The following is a 23,633-nucleotide window of genomic DNA, read 5'->3' as shown; positions in this document are numbered from 1 at the left end:
GGGTGTTGCTGGTTAAACCACCCATGGGTGAGAGCCGGGCAGGGATGGGCAGGGCGGGAGTCAGAGCAGAGTTGTTAAAGCCCAGCATCCCTCCTCAGCTGTTAAATACTTCATACCCGGCTGGGGGGAGAGCCCCAGCGCTTGTGTAATTCACGCTCCGAGTTTCTGCCTTGCTTGCCGTCGAAGCAGTCGGTATTTTTCATGGTGGCTGGTTCCCCTGCCCGGCACAGGCGCCGGCCACGCAGGGAACCGCCGCGAGCGTGGCTGCAAACAGGCAGAGATGGGGCAACGTCACACCAAGAAATCCCCTGCCGAGTCGTTGCCTTTTGCTCAGGGCTGATCTCGTTTGATCGCTCGCAAATATTTAGAAATCCCGGATAAAGGCTACAGGGCACATTGAATTTAAAAAAGCAACAAAATTTTAATGTGAGTGACCCAATTTTAACATGAAACACTCAAGTGAAGGAGATGAGATCAGGCTGATGGGAACGTCCCCCTCTCTGAGTGCAGTTTGGCTCATTAGAACAGGGATCAATGCTGATAATAAATGGAATATGTAGGACTTTTGAGAACACCCCGGGCTATTCCGAGGCTGTGATGAGATCGATCCTGGCTGCGGGGTGCCAAGGGAGGTCACCCCGCTGGGTGTCACTGCATCTCAGCCAGGACCCCAGTGGCAAAACGAGCAGGGGCTGGGGCTGGTTTGCGGGAGGAGACGTCACCAAAATGCAGCGGGTCAGGTTTGTTTGAAAAACTTGACCCTTTTTTTTAAAAAGCTTGACCTGATGAAGCTGAATTGTCAAAACAAGAAAAAAACTCCACGGCTGCTCTGTAAGTCCCTGCAAGCACCAACCCTGAACGCCATGATGGGATACTAACAGCGTGTAAAACGCCTGAAGCACCTAAGGTAGGGAGGAAAACCACAGTTTTTCTCTTTCCTGAAAATCAGGTTAAAAATTCTCACTGAATTTATTGCAGCGTGGGGTGTCTCGGCACAAAGCAAATATCAGGGAGCCTATGCCGGGAAACACAGGCTCTTTGCCAGGGAGAGCACGGTGGCGTTGGGGTCACTGGTCCCTTGAGAGGTTTTTCTTGTCCTCTTGTCATCTAAAGGCCAGTTCACGCTGTCCCCAGGGTTACTGGGGTGCGTTGCATCTTCAGTCCCCCACAGCTCTGTCTGTAGCTGAAGCGAAGGACAGAAGAAAGAAAAAGTACAGCTATTTCTCCTCCAGAATCTTTTATCTTTTGGCCTTCCTTGCCCTTGGAAACCTGGAGGAGCGTTTGGGTCAGATGAGGTCGGAGCGAGGTGTCCACCCCTGTGCAGCAGCTCAGGGAGGTTTGCGATCCCCGTTTGAGGGGATTCTGCCGCAGGTACGAGAGTCCTATCCCTGCTGCGAGAGCGTTACTCGGAGCGGTCGATCCGAAGATCCCTAGACTGAGATTCACATCCCCACAAGTGATATTTTCAGGGGCAATACCAGCTACCATCCCACTAATGCACACACAGCCCCAGGTCCTGCTCTCCCTGCTCGGCTGATGCTGGTTATTCTGGCCTGGCCTGGGAGGGGGCTCAGCAGGCTTGGGTTGGGGTGCAGCTTCTCCTGACACCCACCCCAATTGGGGCGACTCACACGGGGCTGTGTTTTGTCTCCTTTGGCTTGTACTGTGCTGTGTGGCGGCAAACTGGGCTTGTGAGGAGGAGCGCTGGCCCTCGCAAACCGTTCCTCCAACCTTAGAAATGCTGATAAATGTCTGCAGGGTGGGTGTCAGGAGGACAGGGCCAGACTCTTTCCAGTGGTGTCCAGCGACAGGACAAGGGGCAACGGGCACAAACTGAAGCAGAGGAAGCTCCAGCTGAACCCGAGGAAGAACTTCTTCCCTCTGAGGGTGACGGAGCCCTGGGCCAGGCTGCCCAGGGAGGCTGTGGAGTCTCCTTCTCTGGAGATATTCCAGACCCACCTGGACAAGGTCCTCTACAACCTACTGTAGGTGACCCTGCTTCGGCAGTGGGTTGGGCTGGGTGACCCACAGAGGTCCCTTCCAGCCCCTGCCATTCTGTGATTCTGTGTGAATCTGTGATTCTCTGCTGATATTTCCCATCTGTTAAAGGGGATTTTTCTTACTTGACACACAGCGCTTCTCCAAAGTTTCATTTATTTGCTTGCTTTTTGTTGTAAAGCACTTTTTCCCTAGCTGGATAGATGAGGCAGAAGAGACAAAGTCATCCTCTTTATTTTCAGGATTCCAGCGGAGTTTGGCTTCCCAAGGGTCGTGCTTTTGAGGCAGCGAGCTGGTGGAGCAATTGAGCTGAGTACAGGCTGGGAACGGCATGCATTTTGCTAGCGGCACAAGTAGGGAAAAGGCAGATGGGATGCAGAGGTGATGTGTTTCCAGAGGAACTGCAGCCCTGGAGCAGCTGTATCTTCGCACTGACCTTCCTCAGATGGGGATGCTGTGACGTTTGTCACCTCCGTGGTCCCCTGTGGGTGACAGCTCCTACTCCTCAGCACCTCAGGCATGGGGGAAGGCTGTTTCGCCTCCTGAGCCTAATTCATTGGGATACTGGTGTAAATGGGAGAAGCCGTGCTTGGCCGATGCACCAGCTGCGTGAGTCCAGTGGTACTCGCTGTGACCCCACCTGTGTGTCTCCCAGCGGGAAAAACATGTTTGCATTTACCCACAGACAGAAAGCAAAAACCAGAAAGCAAAATAAACCCCAGAAGCGCTGCCCCATCGCTTCGTAAGACGTGCGAGCCGAACACGGTGAGGGCTGGACTGGTGGCAGGCAGCTGGTGAACCACATCTCCCCGCAGCCCCCTCCAGTATCGCCCACCGCCCAGCAAACCCGGCCCAGGAGGTATTCAGGGCTCAACCTCCCGCCCGGCGTTCACCCCCAGCAGCGTCGTTTTGGGAAGCCGGAGCTGCAGCCCCCCAGTTGCCATGACATTGAGCCGCCCCGAGGATGCGGCTGCGGATTTCTGCCCTCCGTGACCCGTCTCCCCGAGGATTTGACATCTCACCCACGCACCCATCTCTCTGAAGCAATTACCTGCTCTGATTGCTCACCCTCGCATGTCACTGCTTGGATAGGTGCTTGTATGTATTTTGATCAAGTGAGTCACGCAGGCGGAGGGGACTAGGCAAAACACTGTTTCTGTCCTTGTCTCCTTGCTGGGTAAATGATGGCTGGGAATTTAGTGAGCATGAAACGCTCTCATTTGGGTGGATTTAGAGGATTCGGTGGCTGAATGGGTGGTGATGTGTTTAGAGATCGTTTGGGTTTATTTTGGGTGAAGTGGTAGGGACTTGACCTCTGGCCCTGGCCCTGAGATCTCTGTGCACCGTCGATCGGGAGTAGCGCCTTTGAATTACCGAGGCTTTGAATTTCTCGGGGTTTTTATCCTGAGACGTGGAAATGGCAGGAACGGAGGCTTTCCTGGATGGTCTGAACCCGCCACTCAAGGGCTTCAGAGCAGTCGGCACGGGCAGGGAAACCGCACTAACCCCGACTGCTCTGGCTCAGTCTGGCTGTGGGGTTCCAGCTGCAGAACTTAAACCACTTAAGATGATGTTTTTCCTTCATATGATAGAAATGAATTTTCAGAGGGCAGCTCCTGAGCCAGCCCAGCCCAGCTGTGCCAACGTCCATTGCTGTCACTTTAATCGATACAGCCTGGTTTCCTCGCAGGGCATCTTGGAGCAGTTAAGGACTCCTTAACGACACACTAAATCCATTTGCTATCACCACTCTGGGCACGAACGGGCACTAATTTAACAGAGGTGGGAGAGGTGATGTCTCCAGGGTGATGCACGCCAGCGGGCTGACGTGGGGAGGTTTTCCTGTGGGTTTGGGCATCACGATGGCTTGCGTCGCCTTGATTTCCCTGCTGAGCTTGTTCGGGAGGTACGAGATCCGCCGGGACGGGTTTGTGCTGGGGAGGCACGTGGCAGGGAAAAGCAACGGTAGCGATCGGGTTTTACGGATCCTGGTTTTACGCTCAGAAAGCCCCAAGAACAGGGGGGGATTAGTGTTGCATCGACTGAGCCGCATCAGGAGGCAGCGCGAGCGTGTGCGTCCCTCGAGGTGCTCTGATGCCTGTATCATCCTGTTAGTTCGAAGCTTAATCCCCGCTAGCTGCGACTCGCTGCATCGCCTGTCTCCGAACGGCCTCGCAAAGCTGTGACAACAGGCAGGGAAAATGAAGCTGTCTGACAAGCAGCACATGACAAGGACTGGGAGTTAACTGCTTTTAAGTTCATTATGGCTCTGAACGGTTGGCTTGAGCAAGGTGAATGATTTAAGGTGCATAAGGAGATGGATTTAGCCTCCTCTTACTGCCGTTGAATGATCTGCAAAAAAGCTTTAATCTCTGCGTTACAGTCGTTACCAAGATTTGTCAGTAAGGGGGGGTTACTGGAGGGCCGCTGGCCGTTTGCGGCGGTGGCTTGGTTGCACACAGGTGGCTTTTCCCTTGGCAGGACAAACACCGACTTCTCAGTGCTTTCAGCGCAGATACCTCTGACACAAATGCTGTTTCCAGCTGCCCAGAGTGCCGAAAGCGAAGAGGAGGCATTCAGAGGGCACGTGGGCAAACCGGACACCGAGCGCAGCCACCGTGCAGCAGCAGCCGGTCTCTGGTTTGCAGGGAGCTTCGTTTGCGCAAGGGTCCCGGGAGCTGCAGGAAGGTTTCTGCGTTGTGTGATGACGGACATCACAACGGGGAAGTCTTCCAGGTTTGGGATGCCCTGGCCGTAGCACATCTGGCACATCTGGAAAGCCCAGGGCTGCAACCTGCTGCGCTTCAGCCAAAAATTGTCTAGCAAGGCCAGATCACAGAATCACAGCATCCCAGCATGGCAGGCGTTGGAAGGGACCTCTGTGGGTCACCCAGCCCAACCCCCTGCCCAAGCAGGGTCACCCAGAGCAGGCTGCACAGCACCGCGTCCAGGCGGGTCTGGAATATCTCCAGAGAAGGAGACTCCACAGCCTCCCTGGGCAGCCTGGCCCAGGGCTCCGTCACCCTCAGAAGGAAGAAGTTCTTCCTCGGGTTCAGCTGGAGCTTCCTCTGCTTCAGTTTGTGCCCGTTGCCCCTTGTCCTGACACTGGGCACCACTGAACAGAGTCTGGCCCCTGTCCTCCTGACCCCCACCCTGCAGATATTTATAAGCATTTCTAAAGTCCCCTCTCAGCCTTTTTTTCTCCAGGCTGAACAAGCCCAGCTCCCTCAGCCTCTCCTCGTAGGAGAGATGCTCCAGTGCCCTCATCATCCTCGTAGCCCTCCGCTGGACTCTCTCCAGTAGCTCCTCATCTTTGTTGAACTGGGGAGCCCAGGAGCTCTCTCCCCAAATCAGCTCCCCAGTCTCCAGCTGTGCAAGGCAAAGGGAATTATTCCCATTTGGGGGAGAAAGGCGCATCCTGCAGCAGCCCAGCAGCAGAGCACATTGATCAAGGTCCATTTGGGGCTGGTACCAGCTTGCAGGCCCATTATGGTTATTCTACAGCAAACTAGTGGGATGCAATTATTCCAGTAACTCGGGCTAATCCTTTGTTAAACAAGAATTCTCTGCCGTCTGCCCCATCTCCAAAGCCATGTGCCAACTTGGTGTCTTTCGGGCTGAAATATTGCTTCTGGTCTGCGTGTTTGTGGTGCTGCTGGGGAGGTATATATTTCTGAAGTGCAGCTGCCTCATTTTGTTTTACAATTCATAAGCAAACGAACCCGAATGATCCAGTGCAGTATGGGCACTAAAAATAGCTTTAATCAATCAACTTTTTAAAAATAAGAATGTTCCTTAAAATTATGCCAACACCAGCCAGCGCTGCCTCTTGGGAATTTTATTCTGACTCATTTTTCTTCCAGTTCTTTTTCTTTCTTCTTATTTTTTTCCCTGCTCCTATTTACTAAATATCGTTGAGTTTGGACTGTTTTCTGTTACTTAGCATAAAGGACGAGGTGGATATTGCAGCCTTTTAAAGCTGTTTTTGTCACTGGTGGCATGAGGGGATGGGAGGTGTTGGCACAGTGATTTGCCAGTGTTTGGGCAGCACCTCGAAATAGTGGTAAAATAGGGACTAGATACTTTTAATCCAATATTTCTACACTGGAGCAGTTTTCCAGCCATACCCAAATCTTGCAGGGTGGCCCATCCATCAGTCAGAGGACATGGGCACGCTGATGCAGTGGCAGTGCCGTGGGGCTTGGTGGGACAAGGCAGCGGCCATGTCCACCCCACACCCTGCTCTACCCCCATCCCCATCACCTTTTCCTGCAAGGGCTTCGATGCTCCACGGCTTTGCAGGAGCCCAGTTGCCATCTCATACGGCGGCTGCTTTGTGGTCTCACCAAGCACGTGGGCATCCTCGGGGTCTGCTGGACCACTTGGCTGGAGGACTGAGCCCCTCTCCTGCCTCCCCAAGCTCTGCTCCTGCAGCCGGCCGCGCTCTGGCCGCTGCCGGGGATGGATGCCGGGTTGGGCGGTTTACAAGCAGGTCCTCAGGTTTCCGACCGGCCTCATTTCTAAAGGCAAAGGCAGCTGTGATTTTGCAAAGGAGGAATTACATGCCTGAGTCCTGTTGCTCTGCGATGAGAAGTGCCTACCCAGCTCACCAAGAGCGCTCTGAAATCCCAGTCTCTCAGACTGTATGTGTGTATATGTGTGTGTGTATATTTAGTGCATTAGTCACATCTTAGACTATAAAAACTGAAACTTCAGTTGGCTGCTTCTGCTATAAACATATGTTCTCCCTCCTTGTAACTATAACTTGGCTTTTATTGCTTTGTGTTATTCCTCAGCATCGTGTGCAGTACGTACAGATATGATAACAGTAATAATCACAATACTGCCAAATCCAAGCATTTAAAATAATGGGTTAAGTCTCCAAAATCCCCTGACTGGCTTAAAAATAATAAGATTACGTGAAAATGGTAAGCACCATGATCTTGTCTTGCGGCTTTTCAGCTGCTGAGGGTTTAGGCTTTTGGCTCCTGCCTCTCTCCAGTGTGGGCACTTAGAAACGAGGGTTAGGATTGGGGAGGGGAGCTTTGAAAAGAAGCTGGGTCTGATCCCTCTGAAGGACCTGGGAATGTGAAGCAGCACGTCCTTCGTCACGAGGCATGGGATGAAAGCAAGGGAGTTTGCGACACACTGGTAAGACAGTCCTGGCATTTTCTCCTGTGTTTATTGCAGAAATATTTTGAGAATTCGAGTGATGGATGGTAGAGATTATCTCCCCGAAAATGGGGAGGCACAGGCTGGCTGAACTGCCCAGTGAAGGAGACCAGTTGCCTTATGGTACGTCTGAGCCTGACCTGTACCCGCGTCACTGGAGTTTTCTGGGCAGTGTTGGGAGTGGGCAAGGGACAGACGAGAAGTGAACACGACACAAACCAGGGCTGCAGGCACAGCAGTCTGCTCTGTACCTGTGCAATTTGCATTGAAAACCTAGCTTTCTAGCAAGACAAGCTGTTTCTTTTTAAGTCTTTCATTTTTATATTTAAGAGAATCTTCAAATTTTTAAAGAAAATATTGCACTTTGACCTGCAGGCTAAGAAATGCTCGTATAGCATCGCACAAATGTGCGGGGATCTGAAAGTCTTCTAGAAACAGGAACTCTCCACATTGTTTTGCTGGCTAAAGTGCGTGAGACAGAGGTCCGAGTTGCATCATTGCTGTTAATTTTACTTTTCCCTTTGGGCCAAGAAGCAGAGGTTTGTGGTGGGAAGGAGCTGGGGCATGCTGGGTTTGGCTTTGGCCTTTTTCAGTTCAGCAGAGTCATTCTTTTCTCCTGGCTGCAACTGCACATGTCGTGGTGTAGAAGCCATCTCCGTAGGAGATGGAGCCATCAGGCCTGGCTGGGACTGGTCTTACGGTTTAGTGAGATCTGTGCCGAAACTGGTTGAGCTAAACGGATGCAGAGCACAGCGTGAGTGCTGTGACCTCGGTGAGGACGCGGCTTCTTTCTGCTTTGGCTTAGGTTTGTTCAGTTGCCAAAAACTCAACGGTGTTAAGTCCGTTCTAAAGTCTGGTTCCAGGGTGTTCAAGCTCTCCCTCGGGGTTTCGTCCCCTGGGCAGGGCTGCGTGCAGCGGTGACACCGGCCTCTGCCCCATTCCTCTGCTCCTCGGCTTGGGGCTTGAGGTCGGTGAGGCGAAAGCCACAAGTGGGCTGCTTTAAAAAGGGAGAGAGGAAAAGAAAACATTAAATCAGAGGCCAAATGCAATCCTGTCTTCAGGAAACACTCGCAGCGTGAAGAACCGTTGATGCTATGAAATGCCATACCACTGCAGGCGTCCTCGCTCCACTCTGCACCCTAAGGTGCAAAGTGACTCTGATGTCCCGGTCTGCTCTGGACCCACCAGAAAGTAGGTTTGAAGACAATTTTTTTTTTTTTTTTCTGTGTTTGTTAGATGGGTTCCTTTACCAGTCGGTAGTGTCCTTAGGAGATGAGAGTCTTGCTGCGTCACTGCCTTGGTGACAGAGGAGCCATGTTGAACCTCACTGCCGGTGGCAGAGGGCAGGGGCTGCTGACGGAATCGGGAGGTGCCGGGACCTCTCCCTCTGGGCAGGACACACGCACAACTCCTGCACAGCTTTATTTAGGGTTTCTTACTCCTCAAACACATCCCCTGGCACTGATACCAGTGGGTAGGTGATGTGAAGCCAACGAGTGGCCACCCAACCTCAGCTCTCTGCGCTGGGCTCCTGCCATTTGGTTTTACTGCTGGAAGCCCTTGAGCTTTACTCGAGCAACTGCTTCAACACACTCTTGAATTCCCATCTCTCTTTTGAGTCAAGGCTTTACCAGCTAAACTGGCACGGCAGAGGTGAGAAGGAAGAGCAAGTCTTGCATGTGCTGAGGCATCTTCTGGCAAGAAGAGCTCTTCATCCTCAAGCCACTGTTTTTTTCCCTGGAGGTTTTGGTAAAACCCTGTGGAAAGCTGCTGGAGACCATCAGCGTCAGGAGAGCATCAGCTTCAACCGTTGCATGAACAGCAGGTGGGGCCAAGAACGTTTTGGGGCAGAGCCTGGTTTCTGTCTTGCCTCTTCTAAACTCAGGGTTAGATTTTAGAGTAAGGGACTGTGTCGATCCCGCGGCACGGTGCTGTGCGGCCGGGTGCAGCCCCCCGGGGCGGGCAGGGCTCTGCAGCTCCCCAGCTCCTGCCCGAAGGGCAGCCAGGGATTTGAGCTCGGCCCGGATACGCTGGAGATGTCATTGCCTGGGAATTTGTGGCAGAGGAAGAAATATTAAGCCAATCTTTTGCAATTATCTTTGCCTCCAGCGGTTAGTCTAGATCTCCCCTTTACATCTTTTTCATTTCAAATCCAGTTGCGAAGTTGGCAGCTTTTAGACTGGGTGCTGCTTCAGCAGCCGGGAGAGCAGCAGTTGCCATGGTAACTCAGAAGTACCCATTTTTGCACAGTCACAGTTTTAGAGGATCGCGGCCACTGCTGCTGCCGGAGGACCAGGAGGATGCCGAGCCAGTCCCTCTGTGGGTCATCTAGTCCAACCCTCCTGCTGAAGCAGGGTCACCTACAGTAGGCTGTAGAGGACCTTGTCCAGCCAGGTCTTGAATATCTCCAAAGAAGGAGACTCCATCACCTCCCTGGGCAGCCTGGGCCAGGGCTCCGTCACCCTCAGAGTGAAGACGTTCTTCCTCATGTTCAGCTGGAGCTTCCTCTGCTTCAGTTTGTGCCCGTTGCCCCTTGTCCTGTCGCTGGGCACCACTGGGAAGAGTCTGGCCCCATCCTCCTCACACCCACCCTTCAGATGTTTGTAAGTATATATTAGGTCCCCTCTCAGCCTTCTCTTCTCCAGGCTGAACAAGCCCAGCTCCCTCAGCCTCCCCTCGTAGGAGAGATGTTCCAGTCCCCTCACCATGGGGAAAGAATGGGACTTTTCTTTCTTGCTGGGCATTTTGAACTGGCCCAGGCTCCGTGGGGAGGATGCTGTGAAAAGATGCCCTCTATAATCCCACCCTGCAAAGCACCATTACCTCCCGCCGCCCAGGGCGATTGCTTTGGGGCATCTCTTCATGGCTGCTCAAGGCTGGATGGCTTGGGAGGGCTCTGGAAAAGCAGCTGGCCAGGGGTTAAATCACAGCTTTTGGGCTCCTCTGGAGGCAGGAGCAAGGAATGGGGGAGTGAACTGAAATTCCCTTGAGTATCTGTGCACCGGCGTGAGGGAGGATTAGTCCCATTAGGGCAGAGCACTCCGGGTAATCCTGGTTTTGAATTAGGGATTTCACTGTCATTAATCGGATGTGAAAATAAATAGGGCAGGAGCTTAATGCCTTTTGGGGGAGCCGCAGGCACGGGAGGAGAAGGTGGGCTGGAGGGGCTGAGCAGGGACGGGCCCTTTCAGCTCAGACCTCTCCAGCCGCATCCCCTTGGGAAGGGTTCGGGGGTGGGGGAGGACGGGAGCATCCACGGGAAACGTCTGAGCCCTGAGCAGGGGCTTCCTCCTCCCTCCTCCAGTCTGTTCTCCAGCCAGAGCAAAACTGTTCCCTACAGTGGATTTTCTTCCACATTTTCAGCCTTTTCTTCAAAGGCAGCACAAGTTTTCTTTTGTCTCTTTGCTTTCTACGTGCAGCAGCGTTGCCTATTTCCATCTCGCAGCTGTGGCTGACCCTTGCTGACTACGCTGACAGCCCCTAAACATCTGTGGCTGCAAAGCTATGGGAGAGCCTTTCTTCTTTCTGTTAGAAAATTAAAACAACTCTTCTGGCGTCCTGAAAGACACCGAATTCGGCTTTGGTGTTGGATGGACAGGGAACAGTGATGGCTCTGCCTGCCTTTAAGGAGTCAGGGCACTCGTTTCAACTCCAGTGACATTTCTTCTCCTGCAGGTGATCATTTAACCATTAAAAAACACAATTAGATCATTTAGAAGGGAGGAAAGGAAAGGAAAGGAAAGAGGAAAGGGAAGGGAAGGGAAGGGAAGGGAAGGGAAGGGAAGGGAAGGGAAGGGAAGGGAAGGGAAGGGAAGGGAAGGGAAGGGAAGGGAAGGGAAGGGAAGGGAAGGGAAGGAAAGGAAAGGAAAGGAAAGGAAAGGAAAGGAAAGGAAAGGAAAGGAAAGGAAAAAGTTTTTTAGAGATCTGATGAGCAGAGTGCCTGAGCAAAGCTCCAGGGTAGCTCAGCAGAATGGGGGCTTTACTCCACAAACATCTTCAGCCTGAAGCTTCCATCACTCCACTGAAATAAAAAATCAGGGGCAGAAGCCAGATCCAGAGAGCAGACAGGTTTTCTGCTCAGAAAATTTCCTTTTTCACATGTTTATCATTTTGTATCACGATGAGAGCAATCTGAGCAGCAAACAGGCACCGACCCCAAAGCCCGAAGACCCCGGGGTGTGGGAGACCCCGACATCCACCAGCATTTCCCGTCCTCCTGAGGACTCCCTTCAGCAGTGCGCTGTGCTCTTCCATGTTGTATGTAAAAAAGTCTCTCTTCATTGAATGTTGCTGTCATAACTGGTCTAGGCTGACCATTCATTTTTGACAAATCAGTGTTTTCTAGTGGAAAACAAAATCTAATTCTTGATCGGTTCTGCTAGAAAGAAGGGCTCAGGCGGTGGAGAGGAGGCTGGAGGACAGTCATGCAACCAGCAGCCCTTGGTGGGTGGTGGGTTCAAAAGCCTGATCACTCCTGTGGCAGGGAAAAGCCTAGGTCGTACAATTCCCCATTGCCGGAGCAACAGGGGATGGAGCCGGCACGAGCCCACGGTCAGTGTCCCAGGGCAGGATGGAGGAGCAAGGTTGGAGAATCCAGGTACAGGGCCAGTGTGCTCCCCTCCTCCGGAGGAAGCAGGAGACCTAATTCATCAGCACAGTTTGGGGTTTTTTTTAACAGTTCAAAATCCACATGCTTTTATTTTTTTTGCTTTAAAGGGAAAAAAAACCTCAAAGTCTAATAAGTGAAATGAATGCAACTGCAGGCACCCTGGGAATAGCGCAGGAGCCTTGTTTACAGGGAGTTCCACATGAATCCCATCAAGCAATACAAATATTGTAAGTAGGATGTGGCCTTTGTTTGGGTCTGATGCGGGCTCTTTTCTCCATGGAGCGGGATTACCACTCTGCTGCTAATTAGGCAAAAGGGAAGGGGATCCAAAGAGCCCCTAAAGATGTCAAAAATCACAAGAAAAGTCATTGAAGGGAGGGAGAAATTAGAATGAACCAACGTTGGTGTTTCAGCAACGCACGGGTCCCCTGGGGCTGTGGCCAGGGGCTTCGCCTGGGCCTCTTCCAGCTCCTTCTGCACCACTGGCGGGGTGACCTGGGTTTTCATTTCATTTGTTTGTTTGATTTCATGCAACTCCATTTCAAACAAGCGGATTTCCAAGTCTGACGTGTTTGGTTTCCAGCATGGGCTCCAAAGCGTCCCTAGCTCTGAATTTTCAAATTAAAGCCCTCTCTAAAACAAGAAGTGGTTTGGGTTCAGGTTTTAGGGAAGCTGCAGGACCTCACCCTGCTGATTTCTCTTTTTTTCGTTTCATCTGGATAAATGAGAGCGTGTGTGCAAAACTAGTTTCAGACTGCAGCCCTGCACTTGCCTAATCTTACGCTGCGATAAATCTTACGCTGAGCCGCTGAAATGCCAGATAAAAGACTTCTAAAAGCAGCAGGGATAAATATGGTAGGTATTTTTGTTCACATTTCCAGAGCAGGAGAACTGTTGTTATCAGAAATAACACAATGTCTGTATGCTGCTTTCTCCATGAGCTCTTGCTCACATACACTCGGGTGCTGGAAAGCAGAAAGGTTTATTATTCATACACAGATGTTTCCAATTGTTTTCCAAAGAACAGTTCTCTCATTCATGCTTAATTTGTGAAACTCCTGTTTAGTTCCCCCAAAATCTTTTTTTATGATTTTTAATAGTCATACCAGCAGCAATAATTGTAAGCTCTGGGCCTATTTTGCACTGATGCAAACCACCACTTAATACTCTGAGACTATTAATGTTAGTGCAGTTAAGCACTGGTCAGTTCTGTAAGAGCATATGGCCTTTTTTTTGGCGACCAGAGACATCCAACCTTGAGCCCTTTCCATCCCTTTCGAAGCCTGTGCTGTGCACCCCGGTCCTGGTTTACATCCCGTATCCCAACATGCCACCATCCCTGGCCCTACCACCTTGTGCCACCAGCTTGGCTTTGATTTGCCTCCATCCTCAGTTGTGATGTAGAGCTCAAAATGGACTCTGTAGCTCCTCAAGACTTAGAAACTGGGTAGGAAGGAGATAGCCTTCGTTCAGCACCGATTCCCATGACTTGAGATGGAAACAAGGAGAGAAACCTCACTGGTTGGAGCAAGGAACTGGACAAAAGCCAGGTTTCTGGTGATGCCTGAATTAATCCGTCTGTCTTGCTTGCTACAGCTTGGTAGTGAAAGAGTAAATGCTAGCGAACGTGTGGGGTGATTCACTGGTAAAACTCTTTGAGATCTGCAGATGAAAGTTGCTGTGGGAGGAGGACAGAGGCGGCTGTGCTCTCAGCTGCCCCTGGGCATGCATGAAGTACAGAAGAGGAAGGTGCTGGAAAGCGTGGCCGTGGGCCTGGTTGTGCTTCTCTGACTTTGCTGCTGTGTGGGAAATGAAAGGCATCCTTTGTCCCTTCATCTCAACAGGAGTACCCTTTCTAAGGCCCTCTCCTCAGTTGCCAAAAACTTCAAACCTTAGCAGATCTGGGATGTTTGGCAGTGTTTTCTTTTGTGCTTGCGGGAGGAGGGAAGGCTTTTTGACACCTAAATAGCGATTCAGTGTCCAGGCCATCGGGAGGGGAGAAGCTGAAGCGTGTGGTCTCCTTAACGCCCTCCTCTCACCTGGTTCGAGCACGTCAGCATGCTGGTCATCCTCCTGAACTGCGTCACCCTGGGCATGTTCCAGCCCTGCGAGGACGTGGAGTGCCAGTCGGAGCGGTGCACCATCCTGGAGGTAAGGATCCCTTGCTGCCCCGCTTGCCTGGGACATGGGGGGTGATGCGGGGTGGCCATCCTGGGAGCTGGGAGCCCCATCTTGTCCCTTTTCCCCAGGATCCAGCCGTAAAAGCCCTTCCAGTAGGGATGGTTTTTCCAATGCAGACTCTGTCCTCCAAGGAGACCTGCTGCCGTGGCCCTAGGTGAGACCCAAAGGCTGACAGATTTGGACTTAGCCCAGCAAGATCCTCTCTCTAAACAAGCAGTAAGAGTAGGGGTGCTCAAAACTGGGCATCCAGCTCCCATTGGAAGTGTTGAACACTTTTTAGTTACAGGATGGCCAGTGCTGCAGGGAATCTCTTGCTCACAGTCGGTTCCACTCCAGCCAGCTCACTGCATCTCTTGGATTGCTGCAGTCTGATCTGTGCAGGACAGCACCGGTGCCTTTGCCATTTCATTCCCTTCTTCATGAACAAAAAAGCACGGGACGAGCCCACGCCAGCTCTCCTCCGCAGCAGAGCCGACCAGCTGAAGTGCTGCTTTGCCAAGTGCCAGGATAACTGACCTTTGGGGAATGCGTACGCGTACAAAGCTCACAGCCCCTTGTTGGCCACCCCAAGCTTAGCGGGGCGTCACGCTTCACAGAATCACAGAATGTTCGGGGTTGGAAGGGACCTCTGTGGGTCATCTAGTCCAACCCCCCTGCCCAAGCAGGGTCACCCAGAGCAGGCTGCACAGCACCGCGTCCAGGCGGGTCTCAAATATCTCCAGAGAAGGAGACTCCACAGCCCCTCTGGGCAGCCTGGGCCAGGGCTCCGTCACCCTCAGAGGGAAGAAGTTCTTCCTCATCTTCAGCTGGAACTTCCTCTGCTTCAGTTTGTGCCCGTTGCCCCTTGTCCTGTCGCTGGGCACCACTGGAAAGAGTCTGGCCCCGTCCTCCTGACACCCACCCTGCAGATATTTAGAGGCATTTCTAAGGTCCCCTCTCAGCCTTCTCTTCTCCAGGCTGGACAAGCCCAGCTCCCTCAGCCTTTCCTCCTAGGAGAGATGCTCCAGTCCCCTCATCATCCTCGTAGCCCTCCACTGGACTCTCTCCAGTAGCTCCTCATCTTTCTTGAACTGGGGAGCCCAGAACTGGAACTGGGGAACCCAGAACTGCACGCTTGTCGCTGCATCCCTCGCTGCGTCCTGGCAATCCCCTCACTGCCATATGCCTGCGGGATTCGTTTTGGAAGCACATCCCGGCAGCATCTGGTGTGTGGGCTGCACCTTGGCGCTGGGCTTCCTGCAGCAACTCAGTTCTCGGGCTTGGAACCCACTTGCCTTGTTTCTGATGCATTACATCAACCCAGGCAGGGACTACCGATGTGTGGTGGTGTAACGGGCCTGGTTCGTTCAAATCCTGCACAGATCTGCTGCTTTACTTCCCTTTGAGTATCTCAGTTGTACGGGAAGGCCAGTGGGATCCTTCCAACCACCTTCTCCTGCCTCTTTCAAAGATCAGTCCAGAACTGCCTGCAACTGCCAGGAACAGCAGGGTTTATCATCAAACCCTCTTTCAGCCTTAGAAGAGGACCTGTTAAATACAGAGCCAGGTAAACCAGATGAATTGAGAAGCCGCTAGAGGTTTGTAATGCAATGAGGTCAGTTTTGGAGAAGCTGTTGCCACCAGAGGCACCCAGCATAGGGATCGTCGCAGAGGGTCAGGCTCAGGGTTGGTGTGAAGCAGCATCCAGAGGTGGGCTGTCCATCTCCTTCACCAGAACACGTCTCACCGCAGGCGGCTGTGGGCTAAGCTGCTCCCAGAGAGCTCATCAGAAAGTGTCCAATGTCTCCTGAAAGGTCACACTCCACGTCCCTGATGTTTTTCTGCGTGTATTCACCCACGTGGGACTTTGTTTGGACAATGCCCATCCCTGCCAAAATGTCCAGGCAGATAAAGGGAATCCTGCCTGGACAAGGAGGTGGCATTGTTTGCTTCCTTTTTTTCATCATTTAATCAGGTTGCAGTCTTACGGCTTGCCTGGTCTGTCCTCCCCGGGATAGACACGCATACGGTCTGCGAGGAGCCCAGGCACTGGGTTGGGTTTCTAATACCAGCTGAACGATTACAACATATTGAGTATATTTGCCAAAACCAAAGTGTTATCCTGAAGGGTTTGCAGGCAGAAGAGGGCTCTGAGTAAAGCCATCATTATCCCTCACCCTGTCACAGCTTGCAGGAGGGAATGGAAGTCAGAATATGAGGTAGAAAAGCCTGAACTTCTTTATGGAGGTGTTTGGATGCCAGTTATTAAATGAACCGAAATAATAGAGCAAAACTTCTGTGTGGTTTATCAAGGGAAAGATTGGTTGCTAAAGCCAACAGCCAGAGAAGATGGTGCTCACACACAGCCATGCAGAGGTACATGGATGCACAGAGGGGACTTGGCTTCATGTGGAAGCTTTGTTAATTTTACTGTTAATCCACTCAGGCCTCAATATGGAAGTGCCAGAGACACAATACCAAACAGTATGGTCGTTAAGAGAGTGGTCTGGACAGCAGCAGTCGTGTCTGTAGATCGAGAAGTTCCTGTGCTTTATCCAGTCTGACATTCAAAACAACAAAGCCTCTGCACGTGGTTTAAAAGCAATCTGTATCTCCTGATGTTCAAGTTTACAGGCATCATGTAGAAGAGTATTTACAAAAGTCCATTTCATGGTATCTTCAAGTACGCCCACATACCTCTAGTCCCCAGGAAGGCTGGAGAAATCACAGCTGTCCAAGTCCCCACTACCCTACAGAATCATTCTCTAAGTAAAGGCTGAGGCACGTTCTGTAGGGCAGGACTGGATTAATTTGCACACCTTTATTTTCTCTTCTCGCTTTCACAGTAATCTAAACCCCAACATTTTGACCTTCATCAAGAGGCTCCGGCGCTTGGGCACACAGGCTTGCCAGCGGGATGCCCCGAACCTCTGCACCCCGAGGAACCGCTCCGGGCATTCCTCATGTGCAGCAGAACTGCCCTTATAGTTACTGCTTCAGCCTCTGGTTCATGTGCATGTTCACTGCTGGCTGTGTCTGGGTCTGTGAGTAGGAACCTGGTCCCTTCACGAGTCCGTGAAGGCATCAGAGGTGAAGCACGTCCCTCTCTGTTAGATGGGACAAATTCTTTCTAGGAGGTGTGAGCTGCGCAGTCTGGAAACACAGCTTCCACTGCAAGTTGCTGAGACCTCGTGGACCCATCCACAAGCTGCTGTTGAATGCAGAGGCTTTAAATGCCAAGAAACATATCCAGCCTACACAACAGTGATGTCCTTGTGTCTTTGCCAGCAATAGAGGCTGCTGATGCTTCCCAGGCAGTGGGCTGACCCAGGAGCTATGCTCGAGGGTTGCAATCACCCATCGGGTGCTGCAGGTTTCATTTCTGAGCGCGGTAGCGGGCACTTTGGTATCGGTGCTTTGCCTTGCAGCGTCTGTCAGGGCATACAGAGTGCCTCTGTGGTGGGAGCACTCGTGTCTCTTCTTTCCCTTTCCCGGATAAGAAAGCACAGCAGAACTGACTGTAATAATCTTTTACTGGTCTCCAGGCATTTGACGACTTCATTTTCGCTTTCTTTGCGGTGGAGATGGTCATCAAGATGGTGGCTCTGGGGATCTTCGGGCAGAAGTGTTACCTTGGAGATACGTGGAATCGCCTGGACTTCTTCATCGTGATGGCGGGGTCAGTAACAAAACCTCATAAATTTTTTCTTTGCAGTGAAAGCAAGAAAACCCCAGAGAGCCAAATCTGTAGGCTGTCCTGGCTGGTTTTCATAGCACCTTGTGAAAGCTGCCAGGCTCAAGCTAAGGAAAAGTCTCAGAAGTGTCGTTTGGTTTCACCTCTGGCAACCACGCCGGATTATGGCATGGGGTATGAACGTCAGGGCAATGTCAGGTTTTCAGTAGCAATCCTTTCACCGGTGTCATCTCTGTCAAATCAAGCGCACGCTGATCTAGTCCTTGCAATGGCCAATATGTCCCAGTGCTCGCGGTGAAGACTGCTGTCTCCAGAACGGGTGGAAAAAGCACACAGCAGCTCAGCCCCGCTCCTGCTGTGTGGCACCTTTAGAGTGAGGCAGAGAGGCAGAAATTGGCAAAACAAGGAAAATCTAGCCCAAAAATATGGTTTAGAAGGTTGAAATCCTGGTGGAAGAAGCTGGCCAGAGGTTGACCCAAATTACAAGTGCATGCAAATGCCTCCTGTAAACTTCTCTCGGTTTACTTTTTCATACCGTCTCCCACCGCTGCTTATTTGTGCAGGATGTGTTAATAAACAGATAGAAGGAAGATCGGTGTGCTTTTGACACCAGTTCCCTCACACCCATGGGGAAAAACTGAGTGGACTAAAAGCTTGGCAAGTCTAAAACTTCTTTCTGTAAAGAAATGGATTTTAGAAACCCCAGGCTCTCTTACCTGCGTCGTATACCCTAGAAAGGGATAGACTGCTTTAATTACAGAGCTCTGCCTGATTTCTGAATCCGTGGGTTTATAATGACCAGCCTGGGGTTAATTAGAACATTCCTGTAATGTTGGGGCATTTCCACCCTTACATTAGTGATGTACAATCTTCACTGCACTAATGGAGTTTTGTTTTGCTCCATGTTATTTGTCTGGAACACAATTAGGAATGGCCTTACTGGTTTGAATAAAACATGAGCTCTCCTGAGCAGAGCTTCCTTTGAACCCGTGTGTGGTTACAGCCCAGGAAAGAACAGCAGAACAACAAAAGAAGCAGTGTATAATTTTTTCTTTCCAAAGCTGCCGCGGCGTTTAAGCCAGAAGTAGTAGGGGAAGAGCAAGGCTGTGGTTACAGGGGGAACTCGGGATCAGAAATTCGCCGTCTGTAACCGACGTGCCGACAGCGTTTCCCCATGCTGAACCTGCAGGATGAGCTCTCCTGATGGGCGAGCAGAGGTTCCCCACATCATCAGACAGATCATCCCGGCGAAGCGGGAGAATAAAACAGCACGTGCAGGCAGAAAGGCTGAGCCTTCTGCTCGTACCTCAGAGCCAGGTTTGGCACCAGGATCTTTGGTCATGTAGCACCTGGGACGAGGGGGAAGGTGGCTGGTGAGTCAGTCTGGTAGTTTTCCAGGACATTTCCCCACCCTCTGTGGGTGGCATATGTTTGAGAAGAATGAAAACAGCAGAAGCACCAGGAGAGCCCAACGGGAAGCCCTGCTGCCAGTCTGGCATTACTCAGGCTGAAGATGAGAAGAGGAACGGCCCCTGCTCTAGCTGATCCTGGGCCATCTCCAGATGATTTTGGTGTATTCGAGCCATACCTGACATTATTTCCCGTCTCTCAGAAGAGCGGCTGGTCTGGGAGCTGGACTGGCCAGTAACGCCGGTGGACAGCAGGGAGAAGCCATGCGATGGGCTAGGGTTCTTCACCTCTCCCACCTCTCCCACCACAACCTTTTGATCCAGTGTCTGCGCCTAAAACTGGAGGTGGTTTAACAGGGAGCACGCTGCTGGAATAACAAGAGTTGTTTTTTCCAGCAAGAGGATGGATGTGATGAAGTTACTATGAGGCTTTTTTTTATAAGAAAGGGAACAAGTGATAGGCAACGCTGCCTGCTTCTTTGCCCCATTCGGTCTCCACAGATAAGCTGATTTGGCTTACTAATAAGTGTACCAAAGAGAGCGGAGGGTGAGCAGGGAAACTACAAAATAAACATGTCTTCTGCCTCTAGCAACAGATTGTGTCTGAAGTTTGTTCCAGCACTGAAAGCCCTTTCATGTTTTGCTCGCCTGAGAAATGTACCCTGGAAAATTTCAGCCCGAATGGAGCTTACGTCCTTTCAGTCTACCCAGCAGCCAAGTTGAAAGCGTTCCCCAAACGTCAGAGATGTTGTCCACCAGAGCTGAAACCAGAGAGCTTTCTTGTGCATCCAGTCCCTGGAGATGCTGCAGGCTCATATGGTCTGCTTTGGACATCTTGAACTTGACAACTGAAGGACTGTTCATGGTAGAAGACATTGCAAAGGCCTGTGCCTCCTTTTCTTCAGTGCCCAGAGGCTGTGGGGAATCTCCGACCAAGTGCCAGTCCACCCAGACCGTCGGTCCCTACATACCCGAAATTCTCAGCTTCAGCAGGTTTCTGCCAGGCGTTTCCAGGGTATTCTTGGTTTACAGGTGTGATGTGAGAACAGGACCCCAAGCCTGGCCTTGACAAAGAAACTTTTGACTTTTTCATGAAGGTTTCAAATGTTTTCCACTGCTTGTAGAAGGCCCAATCTGGAATCCATCAAGTGTTTCAGGTTGGGTTCAGTGGGCAGTGTAGATCCCCCTGAGACTTACTTTCAAATCCTAAAGGGAGTACCACGGAAGTCCAAAGTATCAGGGTCAGAAAGTCTGTTTCCTAGGCCAAATCCTGGATTATTCATCTTTTATCAGCCCCGTTGAATCTCCAAGGGCCAAGTAAAAGTGAGGCCCCAGGAGTTGGCCCTTTAACACGCTGGCAGTTGCGTATGCTCTCCGGAGTACAAAACGAGCTCCCGCTGGAGCATTTCATACTCCTTTTACATGCTATTAGTAGTTCAAAAACTGTATCAGTTACACGAAAATCCACTTACTCAGCCACCCGATAAATTGTGAGTGTGCTGTATTGGGACCACGCCAGCGAACAGATTCAGGCTTCGGCGCTGTTTGCTTCGGGGACTTTAAACAATGCTGTGTCTATTCCTGCAAGGTCTGCTCAGAGCAGGCACCTGGTGCTGGCTCCAGGCCCCTCGACGCAGGTGTGAACGGGCATTTCCGATGGTTTTCCCCACTGTGTGGTCCTCCGGGCGGCTCTGGGCTGCTTCCCACTGCTCTGCTCCGGCTGCTTAATGAACACACGTTAGATTTAAAACCTGTTTTCGTGCCGTGCTGAGTTTTGAAGCTATTCATCATGTTCAGCTCAGTTCCTACATACTAGCTTTAAGGTGGTTTTGATTTATAAAGACTCACTAACTACTTAAAAAAAAATATATATATATGTATATATATATATATACCTCTGGCAGCTTACCACTAAAACCAGCTCAAAATCACCAGGACCTCTGCACAGCAAATGAAGTTTAACAGGCCAAAGTCACCTCAATGCAATGCCTGCGGTATCGTGGCGTTACACCAAACGGCTTCAGGACAAAGAGCAAAGAGAAGCAAACATCAGAACATCGAGTTATTCCCAATTAAACTTTGTAGAGCAGGGCAAGGCATCAAATAGGACGTGCAAGGCTCCGGCAGAGCAGAGCCCAGGCACACGGGCAGTGATGCTCCTGAGCAAGGCTGGCCCAAAACCAAACCTCCTTCTGCTGTCGCCTGAAATCCATTCAGCTGTTGCTTCAGTCCATTCGGCTGTTGCTTCTTGATGGCACATAACGATTTTGGTCCAGCCTGGCTGCAGGATGCTGCAGCTGAAAATCTTTCTTTCCACTGAAGCTTCTGAAGCGCCAGGCTGCAGCAGTTCAGCTCCTATTTCCCTTCCTCCTTCCATATCTGTTTGTTTGTTTTAAAAAAAAACAAAACAAAACCTCTTTCTCCGTGGGATCCAGCAGCTTGCTCGCAGGGTTGCTTTTGATGCTGTTATGTTATTTGAACAGGCGTGGTGAGAGATTTGTGACATATTTACAAGTGCTTCCCTGTAGTCAAACTCATAAATTGTAATTACAGCCATGCTAACTAGCCATAACCCCATTAAAAAAACAACACTACACACATTTGCCACTCATTGCTATAAAAGAGCAAGAAAACCGACTTAACATCCTTCCCAGCCCAGGAGAGAAATGTTTATGTGAAATGGAGACGGAGCATGAAAAAGAAAACGTTCCCTATTCTTAATAACAAAATGGAAACCAAACTACTTGAACGTCACTTGTTGGCTTGGTTATTCACATTTTTGTCGCAGGGGGAGAGATAAACTGGCGTGAAACTATGCTTGGGTGCTAGCAGGGGGTGTAATAGCAGAGACATGGTATTGACTTTGAGCTGCGTGGAGCTGCGCAGTGATCTCCCCGGGAAGGCTGCGGATGCGCCGCCGGCCGGAGAGCAGTGAGCTGGCGGCAGGGGAGAGCAGCGCGGCTGCGGGAGCTGAGCGGATAGCTGGGGGCTCCCCAACTGCTGTGGCTCTGACTTTGCAGCTCCTTGTCATGCCAAGTCCTGCCTGCAGCCTGGGAGCCCATCTGCCTGCCGGCCCCTGCGCCATCGCTGCTCCTGTGGGTATTTTCAGTCTCTTAGAGGGTGAAACATCCCTTATATCGCCCATTGACAGCATGACGCACACGACGAGCTGCAAACACAGAGTGGGTGGTTTGGCAAGCCCGGGCTGTGGCTCCTAGAGCACACAGGCAGCGACAGCCCCAGCCCCAGGCAGTCCCAGCACCCTCATGCCCAGAGACTGAGCATCCCGCATCCTGACGCCTCTCCTTTTCCCCCCGCAGCATGATGGAGTATTCTCTGGACGGACACAACGTGAGTTTGTCTGCGATCCGCACCGTCCGGGTACTTCGGCCGCTACGAGCCATTAACAGGGTCCCGAGTAAGTAACGCCTTCATCTGCACCGCAGCCACGCTGCCCACTCGGTAGTAGTCTGCTGTCGTGCTGCTGAGAGCAAGTTCCTTTATTTTGATTTTTAATGGCAAGTTAGAGATCACTTATTACGATTATCAGTGTTACCAAAGGGCGAGGGAGTAGATTTTATACCTGGATGGCCAAATTTTCGTGGCTGTTTTCCAACGTTATTGTGAACTCTCTGAGGCGAGTAACTCTCTGCTCCGAGTGTAAAGTAACTAACAAAGTTCTCATAAAGAGAGGGGAAAGGTCAGTTCTAAGAAGGATCTTCTTGCCCTGGCTGGGTTCATTTTCCCCTCTCCGCTATTTAAGGTCTTTCCATTTCTTTGTGTTCAGGATTAGAAGCACAGCAGCCTCCGTTGCTGGTAAAATACCCCGGAGGGTTTGCTGTCATGTAGAACAAAATTGGGTTCATCCACGATAGGGAGTTCAAGTGGCCCCGAAATCCATTTTCAAGTGGCTTCAGCTGCTTGTCTTCTAAATCCAATTTGAAAGACGAACCAACAAGTTGAAATCATTTCCTGCCAGAGTCAGCCGTCTGCTGAGCGATCCTTTGCAAGGTACTAATTTCATAGCGCTTTCACCATGTTTTAACCAAAATCCACTCCATTCAAAAGGCAGCGGCATTGTATGGAAATCATAGAGGTTCCTTGCAAAAAAACTACATTTCCTGTGCTTTTTACGAGCACATTTGAATGACACAGCCGCACCAGTCCTCGCTGAACATCCTGCCGAAATTAATTGCCCGTTGTGTCAGCACATCTAGGGACAGCCAAACAAACTCCCCCGGAAGGGTTTCGGTTCCAGCACCTCCAACGAACACGCAGGGGAACAGATGGGCGTTTACGCAGAGGAGCCTTTGAAATTTCTCTCTGAGCTCAAATTCTTCAGGATTTTTCTTTATGAAAAAATAAATCTGTGAATTCGACAGTGAAGTTAAAAACAAAGAGAAACGAGAGGCTAAAAGGGACCGTGAAACCCTCCGGAGGTTTGTTTTCCTAATGAGGTTTTGTTACAAGGGTTTCGGAGCAGCCCGCAAGCACAACAGAGTTTTCCTCCGGGATTCTCAGCCTGGTGGCTCCGTGGCCTCGCTGGGACGGGACGGAGCGGAGGGACACTGGCACGTGCTGGGCTCGGAGC

General features: G+C 51.2%; 1 protein-coding gene across 5 annotated transcripts in view; it reads left to right on the top strand.

The window, feature by feature from the left end:
• CACNA1H (calcium voltage-gated channel subunit alpha1 H) overlaps positions 1-23,633 on the top strand; it is a 257,855-nt gene that overhangs the window by 117,331 nt on the left and 116,891 nt on the right. For all 5 annotated transcript variants that reach the window (XM_075436240.1, XM_075436243.1, XM_075436239.1 and 2 more), the window contains exons 3-5: positions 13,819-13,930; positions 17,485-17,618; positions 22,363-22,460. In XM_075436240.1, the coding sequence (XP_075292355.1) occupies positions 13,819-13,930; positions 17,485-17,618; positions 22,363-22,460 (344 nt within the window). The remainder of the gene's footprint in view (positions 1-13,818; positions 13,931-17,484; positions 17,619-22,362; positions 22,461-23,633) is intronic.

The sequence above is a fragment of the Opisthocomus hoazin genome, chromosome 15 (assembly GCF_030867145.1).
Source record: "Opisthocomus hoazin isolate bOpiHoa1 chromosome 15, bOpiHoa1.hap1, whole genome shotgun sequence".
NCBI lineage: Eukaryota > Metazoa > Chordata > Aves > Opisthocomiformes > Opisthocomidae > Opisthocomus > Opisthocomus hoazin.
The sequence above is the reverse complement of the archived record's forward strand: the minus strand, read 5'-3'. Positions and strand labels throughout refer to the sequence as shown.